This window comes from Prionailurus viverrinus, chromosome E3 (genome assembly GCF_022837055.1).
Source record: "Prionailurus viverrinus isolate Anna chromosome E3, UM_Priviv_1.0, whole genome shotgun sequence".
Classification (NCBI taxonomy): domain Eukaryota; kingdom Metazoa; phylum Chordata; class Mammalia; order Carnivora; family Felidae; genus Prionailurus; species Prionailurus viverrinus.
The window spans coordinates 15,710,564-15,719,380 of NC_062576.1; the positions used below are offsets into that span (position 1 = coordinate 15,710,564).

Genomic DNA, 8,817 nt, shown 5'->3' on the forward strand with positions numbered 1-8,817 from the left:
TCTACGTTTCCAGCCGGTAGCTAAAACATCAGCATCACCAGCCAATCAGAGCTCCTTGGCGGAAGTAAATTACATCAAGGAAGAGCGCTTCTCTTGTCGCGAGCCGAACGATGTCGTAAAAGCCACAATGCGCAGGCGTCGTTGCTCACTTTTCCTCGCCCGGTTTCCGCAACACCTGACGCCTGCGCAATAGGTCAACTGGGTGTATTGTGGCGGCCGTCCGGGTAGGTAGTGGTCGTGCCGCGCGCCACCGGGTCGTTACAGCGAGGCGCAGGTGGTCCCTCCGGCCGGCCGCACGGGTGTGCCTTGGTTCACCAGACCCGGGAAGGGCTGTGAGCAGCCACCATGTCGATCTTCACCCCCACCAACCAGATCCGCCTAACCAATGTGGCCGTGGTACGGATGAAGCGCGCCGGGAAGCGCTTCGAAATCGCCTGCTACAAGAACAAAGTCGTCGGCTGGCGGAGCGGCGTGTGAGTGACCCTTTCCGTCCGAGCTCTGGCCGGAGCTTGTAGCCTCCGAGGCGGCCTGCCCCTAGTGTTCGAGCTGGTGTCTTGACAGGGAAGGAAATGGACAATTTATTCCTGCAGTGAGCGTGAAAAGTCACTGTCTTTCCCGAGCTTAGCGCCTAAATCCAGGATTCCCTTTTTGTTGAATTGGTGTGGTTTGGGTTGTTGGTTCGGAGTTTTGTTTTAATTGGTTGGTGTCCTGAAAGCCACAGCCAAGAAATCCCCAAAATATGGCCCTTTTGCCAAAATAATGTTAAAGGGTGGAGACCTAGTCTTCCAAATACTTCCGTGGCTATAGCAGCACATCCTGATGTCACAGATCTTTGCCCTGTAGTTTTCACCGAAGTGCGTAGTGTCTTCGCTGCTGCCATCTAGGGATCGGAATTCCCTGGCAGCAGCCCGCCCTCTGCCCCCACAGCTCAGTGTTTCATACATGATCCCGTGACGTTTTTCTCCAGTGAGTAAGTGGGAATACAGATACGGTTCTGAGTTTTGAAAATGTTCCCTCTCGCTGAGTATTTGTTGTTTCTTACTATTATGTCACTACCGTCTTGTATTTAAATGTGAATGAATTTCCAAGTTTCAAGTGTGTTCACTTAGGACTTTTCTCTCCTGCTGTCACAAGGGAAAAAGACCTTGATGAAGTTCTACAGACCCACTCAGTGTTTGTAAATGTTTCTAAAGGTCAAGTTGCAAAGAAGGAAGATCTGATCAGTGCATTTGGAACAGATGACCAGACAGAAATCTGTAAGCAGGTGAGTTCTAAGAGCTATGTGTTAGAAGTACTTGAACGTATGTTAAACTTGAATCGTTATTTTTTAGGCGTGACCTGAGTAACATCACTTTTTTAATTGTATAATTAATAGTGTTAGAATTAGTTTCAGGTGTACAACATAGTGATTCAACAATACACATCACTGTGCGTTCTTTTGTATGCATTCTGTAATTTAGTGCTTACCATGATAAGTGTCGTCACCACCTGTCACCAAGCAATGTTATTAGTCTTATTGACTGTATTCCATATGCTGTTTTTTCATCTCTGTGACTTATTTTATAACTGGAAGTTTGTACCTCTTAATCCCCTTTATCTATTTCACCCATTCCCTACCCACCTCCCCTCTGGCAACCACTATGGTTAAGAGTCTTTTTTTGTTTGTGCCCTTTTTTTGTTTGTTTATTTGTTTCTTAAATTCCAAATAGGAGTGAAATCATACGGTATTACTCTTTGTCTGACTTATTTCACTTAGCGTTATACCATTTAGGTCCATCCATGTCATTGCAAATGGCAAGATCTCATTCTTTTTTATGGCTGAGTAATATTCCATTGTGTATGTATACTATTTCTTTATCCATTCATCTATCAGTGGACACTTAGGTTGCATCATGGCTATTGAAAAGAATACTGCAATAAACACTGGGGTGCAAATATCTTTTCAAATCAGTGTTTCCATTTTCTTTGGGTAAGTACCCAGTGGTGAAATTACGAGATCACATGGTAGTTCTATTTTTATTTTTTTGAGGAACCTCTATACTGTCTTCCACAGCGGCTGTACCAGTTTGCATTCCCACCAACAGGGCACTGAGAGTTCCTTTTTCTCCACATCCTCTCCAACACTTGTTGGTTTCTTGTTTTTTTTATTTCTAGCCATTCTGATAGGGGTGAGGTGAAAACTCATTGTGCTTTGATTTGCATTCCTTTGATGATGAGTGGTGTTGGAGTGATGTTCAGCATCTTTTCATGTGTCTGTTGGCCATCTGTATGTCTTGAGAAAATGTCTATTCGAGTTCTCTGCTCGTTTTAGTCAGATTATTTGGGGAGTCTTTTTGTGTGGCATCATTTTTAATAATGCAGGACATGAATATATTTTGTCAAAGTCTCCAAAACTTAAATTTTCTACTAAATTACCTTATTTTTGTCCATTTTTATATTTTGAGTGTAATATACCTAAAATTAAATTTTCTTTTCAAGGGTTTCACCATTTACAATCTTTGCCTAAATTGACTTTTCCCCTTCCCCCACCTAAATAAATAGTATCTTAGAGCACAAGATAATCCAGTGTATCATTTAGGCAAAGTTCAATTTATTACCTATATGTGAGTAGCTGAAGAGGATGGAATTTAATTTTCTCTCCCAAGTTATTAATTCTTGTGGTCAGTTAACAAATAATGTGCAATAAAGGCATTTAAATCTGGGTTTTTTTTAGATTTTGACTAAAGGAGAGGTTCAAGTATCAGATAAAGAACGGCATACACAGCTGGAGCAGATGTTCAGGGACATTGCAACCATTGTGGCCGACAAGTGTGTGAACCCTGAAACAAAGAGACCGTACACTGTTATCCTTATAGAGAGAGCCATGAAGGACATCCACTATTCAGTCAAAACCAATAAAAGTACAAAACAGCAGGTGAGTGGTTTTTAATGTCAAAAAGTATCCAAATGAAAATCAATTTTCTCTGAAGAAACCATTGAAAATGATCTGTCTGTGATAATAAAGTGATACTACTTGGAAGCAGTAAGGTAGGAGGTTAGGGGGAGGGAGGAAGGAAATGATGGGGGTTTTAGGGAAAAGTAATGGAATTTTTTTTAACTAAACACAAATGTACTACAGCTCTCATCTTCCTATCCAAGTCAAACCTTTAAAGATAAAACTTGAATTTTTAAAGAATCCTTTTCAACTCCACATCTTAGATTTTTTTGATTTCTATCTAATTCACATGACATACAAGGTCATCTTTTTACAGTGAACAATTCAGTGGCATATTCACAAAGTTTTTGCAGCCTTCCCTACTACCTAACTTGAGAACGTTTCCATCACCCCCAGAAGCAACCTTGTGGCCATTAGCACTCACTCCTCATATACCCTTCTCACAGCTGTTCAGCAAATTTGTTTTCTGTTTTTATGGACTTTTCTCTTCTGGACATCTCATATAAATGGAATCAGACAATGTGTGGCCTTTTGAAGGTTCATACCTGTTGTAGTACATATCAGTGCTTTATTCCTTTTTGGGACTCAACAATAACCCATTGTATGGAAATACCATATTCTGTTGATTCATCCATCTGTTGATGGGTATTTGTGTTGTTTCTACTTTTTAGCTATCATGAATAATGCTGCTCTGAAATTCATTGCAAATTTTTGTGTGGACGTGTTTCATTTCTCTGGACTCAGGAATGGAATTACTAGGTCATATGGTAACTATATTTAACCTTTTGAGGAACTGCCAAACCATTTTCCAAAATAGCTGAGGCATTTTACATTTCCACAGTCAGTGTGCAAGGGTTCCGATTTCTCCACATCTTTGATATTTGTTGTTAATCCACCTTTCTTATTACAGCCATCCTGGGTGTACTATTCTGGTTTTGACTTGCATTTCCCTAATAACAAGTGATTTCAGCATATTTTCTTGTGCCCGTTGACCTTTGGTCATCTTTGGAGAAATCAGTTTTTAGATTCTTTGGCCATTCTTTATTTGTTTCTTCATTATCGAGTTGTAAGAGTTCTGTATATATTCTGGATACTAGCACCTCATCAAATGTGTCATTGACTAATATTTTCACCTATTTAATGGGCTGTCTTCACTTCCTCAATAGTGTTTTGAAACCCAAAAGTGTGTAATCTTCAAGTCCAATTTATCTTCTCTTTTCTATGGGTGTTTATGTTCTTTGTGTCCTATCTAAAAACCACCGTCTAATTTGGCTGGATGGGAACTGCTTTGTCTTGAATACCTTACAAAGTAATGCAGCAAAGGTATTAAAGAAATTGCCAACATTTTCAATTTGGTCTCGCCAGGCTTTGGAAGTGATAAAGCAGTTAAAGGAGAAGATGAAGATCGAACGTGCTCACATGAGACTTCGGTTCCTTCTTCCAGTGAATGAAGGGAAGAAGCTGAAAGAAAAGCTGAAGCCCCTAATCAAGGTTATAGAAAGCGAAGACTACAGTCAGCAGTTAGAAATTGTAAGATAAAAATATTCTTATTCTTTTGCGTCCATGTTACCAGAATCATCTGTTTTCTAGTCATAAATGTGTCACAGACATTTAAAGGTGTGAACAATAGACATTTCCAGAAACATCTTACCTGGAGTTAAGTAAAAATCTCAAGGTCAGACTAAAACGAAATTATAGTTAAATTAAGCACAACTTGGGATTTGGGGGTGGGGGGATGGTTTGTTTTTTCTGGTTAAATCCATGCTCAGTTTAGACGAGAGAATATATTTTACGGTGAGTCTTCTATTATGAGGAAATTGGAAATAAGACGAAAAGTTGGACGGCCTCATTGCCCATAGAACATTTTAAAGACGCAGCAAAGCATGGTGTCTTTGGGTCCTGGCCCCACAGTGTCAGACGCAGCAGAGATTCGGTTGTCTGCAAACCCGGGCCCTGAGATTTGGCTCCAGCACCAGTATAAACAAGCTCTGGCCGGGGTTGTTGGGCATTCCTCCCTAAACGCGAAGGGACACATCTGACATTCTGAAGTTCTCCGGTCTTTTCAGAACTTCACATGCGATTTCTAAATAGGCCTTCAAGCTGCTTTTTCTCCTTCTGATGTGGATAAATAGAGGTGCTCTCGCCAGGCTAAATCCTCGTGCTAAACTGTAGTATCAAAAGAACCACGCTCTCCTCTTCCAGCCACTTCACTTGATGGCTGTGGAGTCCAGAGACGACCTCACACGGGGAGGTTAACGCCTGTCGCAGGGCCTGTGTGTGCACTTAAAAGAGCGAGGCTAGACTAGAGCCCTGCCTGCTTCCCTGTGCTCTGTGTTCGTCCTTGCACTGTAGGACGGTAGCAGTAGAGACATCTGGAACGTGCTGTGTGTCTCAGAGAAAGCGGGGGCTGTGTTCATTCCGTTGCACCTGCTGAGCACCTGTGTTCCGTGTTTCAGGTGTGTCTGATTGACCCAGGCTGCTTCAGAGAAATCGATGAGCTCATAAAAAAGGAGACAAAAGGCAAAGGTTCTCTGGAAGTGCTCAACCTGAAGGACGTGGAAGAAGGGGATGAGAAATTTGAATGACGCCCGTCAAGCTCTTCAGCTCTAAAACACTAAAGCGTTTTCTTTTCCCACGGTCCTCTTTCCTTTCCGTGGTCTGCCAAACACTTGCTCGGACTGTTTGACGTTTTCCATCTTTGTGGTAACGTGTACACAAAAAGACTTTTCTGATAAAGTATCACACTGTGGGATTCATGTAGTTTTAACGATAAAGCGGGGTCTGGGGCAAAAATGAAAAATCCAGGATACAAAGGGCAGAGTAGCATTTTGCTGCTGTCTCTTGACTTGCACTTTCCAACGTGCACGTTATCTTGGGGGTGGAAAGTTAAGCTTTGTATATTAAGATAAATGTGAGAGGATAGGACGATGTGACCAAAGGGGTATTTGCTGAAGAAAACATAATGTCTTATTTCTACTTAATGAAACGTGTGGCCTGATACAAAGCTTGGATGGTGACTTCCTGATTTTGTGAAAAATAGATCTAGGACCACTGTGTGGGGCTGAAGTAAGATTCGCAGAACATATGGCCGTACCCTAGATTATTCTCGGTAAAGAATAAAGTCATTGGTTTCTAATCCTTAAAGTTTATAATATATATTAATGTAGCTGCAATTATATGTTATCAATAAAACCACTCTTTATTTTTATTAAACCATGGCTTGTGTTTCTAGACAGCTTCCAAGCTCCCTTCTTTTCTCTGCCTGTTGTCTGGTAGGGTTGGAGAGTTCGCAGCAGGACTAAATAAGCCCCATGAGGAGTGGGTAGAACAGAGCCTGTTCTGCTGAACACCTGATAAATCTTAGTGATTTGGGATATAATTGAATATAACTATTTTAGTACTTAAATGGACAACATGCAAGTTGTTTTCAATCTGCTTATCTTCAAAAAGATATTCTAGAACATAAATTAGGGTTTCATTCAAAATTAACATGCAAGGGCACCTAGCTGGCTCAGTCAGTTAAGCCTCTGACTCTTGACCTCAGGGGCATGACTTTGAACCCTGCATTGGGCTCCACACTGGGTGTGAAGCCTACCTAAAAAAAAAAAAACAAACAAACTTAACATACAAACGTATTTTATGGAAAGAAGTTTTTAACTAGAAGAGGTTTTGACTTGAAAACCCCAGATGGGTTTTATACGCGTTCAGAATTCATTGCTAATAGAAGTTCACAGAAATGGACCATTTTAAAATAATTCCAATCAAAATTATGAAGTCGAAATTGTTTCTTACAGTGTTAGAAGTACTCCTGCTTGATAACTTGGGAACACAACGCTTTCTGTGGTGCTGAAATTGAATTACTGTTTTAATACCAATCCTTAAGATGGCCCTCACTGGTTCCATTTACTGGTGCAGTTTGTTTCATGAAGACAATCTAAACTCAATCCCAAGGGAAGATTTTAAGTAGTCAGGTTTACACTTTATCTCCAGCTTAGACAGTTAAAGCGGTGTTGCAGATTGGAAGTCCTGGTCACTGGAAGTGTTCATTAGCTGAACCTTGAGCAGGAAAGTTAGAACGTTGCCGTAAGTTTTTCTCATTCTCGTTACTGATCTCCTAAAAAGCTGGAACCTCTAGAAATGTCAAATGCAGATCACATGTGAGCCATGCTTCTGAACCTATAGAAAATAAAAGATTTTTACCTTATATGCATCTCATTACTCAAAAGTAGTTAAAAAATTGTGGTTTTCGGTCATGCTCTCAGTGCCGGTGCTATAATGCATTGTTCTAAGGATTGAGCTGTTTCTTTTGCTTTGTCAGTGCAAGCTGTATTGTGTGCTGTTGGTCAGGGTGACGGTTCAGAATTAACTCTCTTCTGTTAACACGGCCCTTTTCTGTGAAGCGTCACCTGTCCCCATACACGTGGGACCTCACGCCACTTTGAAACCCCCTCCTAGGCCTTGATTTCACCCTACTTTGTGTTCTAGAGACCTGCTTAAATACCCATCTGGCATGCTAGACGGTGAGCTCCCCAAGGGCAGGATGAGCCATTGCACATTTGGACCCAGTAGGTGTGGAATAGATGTCTGTAGAGTAATACATGCTATCTCAGTGAGGGTGGGTGATGACAAATGTGTCTGCTAATGACTTTTTCAAATCCATCTTGAAAGCTAGAATAGGTGTCAAGGCTTTGAGCCAAAGCTTCCCACCCTTCATACTGATGCGTGCTGTTGTGCTGCTTGGTGGCTTCTGATCTGCACAGATCCCCTCGGCCTGAGGGCATTCATCTCTGCCTGCAACCAGCCTCTTGCATTTACTTGTCCCGGGTGGTCATACACACCTAATATCCGTGAGGCTGTGATGGGGGGAAATTGGGTAACGCTCATAAGCAGTAGCCACACACATGATTTTTCCTGCATGCTGCACTCAAGCCCACATCATGAGGTCCCTACAACTTTGGTAGTAATGAGGCTCCTTATTATCTTTATGAGGTCTTGTTTTTGTTTTGTTTATCAATCTGCTCTTACTGAAATTCAAGGTACTGATTATTGGAAAACATTTTTCTGCTGCTGCATCATGAAGATGGTTGTGCATACATATTTTGCCACTGGCAGCATTCAATGGCTGCAGGGACAAGGGCTAGTGATTTTCATCTCCACGTGTATGTATCTGTGATGATACCCGCAAAATTAATGAGTCAAAATGGAATTTCATGGCAACAGTTCTTAGCTAAAAGTATAATCTTGACCTATCAGCTTGGATATTCCAGCTCCTACCCAGGAATGATTTCACAAGAATGAGTACATGTAGTTGAATTGCCCAGGACCCCTTCCAAACACCCCCTTGGACGCCCCCGTTTCACCAAACTCCTAGTTGAATCTCTGCAGATTTCTGGTTAGCAGAGAATGGAGGTGAATGAGTTGTGAAATCGAAGAATGCAAAGTCTTTTACTGCAGAGAAAAGTAGACCTGTCTCCTACACTCAACACTATTTACATCTCAGGAGACCTTTTTGGTGAGCCACTTGAATGCCAAGAGATTCATGGTGGAGCTCTTCCTGTGGTCAACAAGCATAGTTGACATGCTTTTCAAGGGAAGAGGGCCACAGACTTATTTCTTACTGTCATGTGGAGATAGAATCAAGACTAGAAATCTTGCACGTAATTAAGGTAAAATCATTTGTGGATTTATAGTTAAAACTTTGCAGATTATATGGATGCGGGGCTGGTTCAATATTCGCAAATCAGTCAATGTGATACATCAAAAAGAGAAAGAATAAAAATCATATCAAAACTAACTCATTCCTGGATAGGAGCTAGAATATCCAAGCTGATAGGTCAAGATTATACTTTTAGCCAAGAATTGCTGTGAAATTCCATTCCGAC

At 41.3% G+C, this 8,817-nt stretch overlaps 1 protein-coding gene across 1 annotated transcript; it reads left to right on the top strand.

The window, feature by feature from the left end:
- Window positions 1–147: 147 nt before the first annotated feature.
- SBDS (SBDS ribosome maturation factor) lies at window positions 148–6,148 on the top strand. Its single transcript, XM_047838840.1, has 5 exons — window positions 148–473; window positions 1,135–1,264; window positions 2,714–2,914; window positions 4,301–4,465; window positions 5,392–6,148. Exons 1-5 carry the CDS (start codon window positions 346–348, stop codon window positions 5,518–5,520), a joined length of 753 nt encoding a protein of 250 aa, XP_047694796.1. The 5' UTR covers window positions 148–345; the 3' UTR covers window positions 5,521–6,148.
- The last annotated feature ends 2,669 nt before the right edge of the window (window positions 6,149–8,817 follow it).

Excerpts from the sequence above, each read along its gene's own strand:
- SBDS (XM_047838840.1), top strand. The coding sequence starts at position 346 with ATGTCGATCTTCACCCCCACCAACCAGATCCGCCTAACCAATGTGGCC. Across the intron at positions 1,265-2,713 it reads AGACAGAAATCTGTAAGCAG|ATTTTGACTAAAGGAGAGGT; the intron begins GTGAGTTCTAAG and ends GGTTTTTTTTAG. Across the intron at positions 2,915-4,300 it reads ATAAAAGTACAAAACAGCAG|GCTTTGGAAGTGATAAAGCA; the intron begins GTGAGTGGTTTT and ends TGGTCTCGCCAG.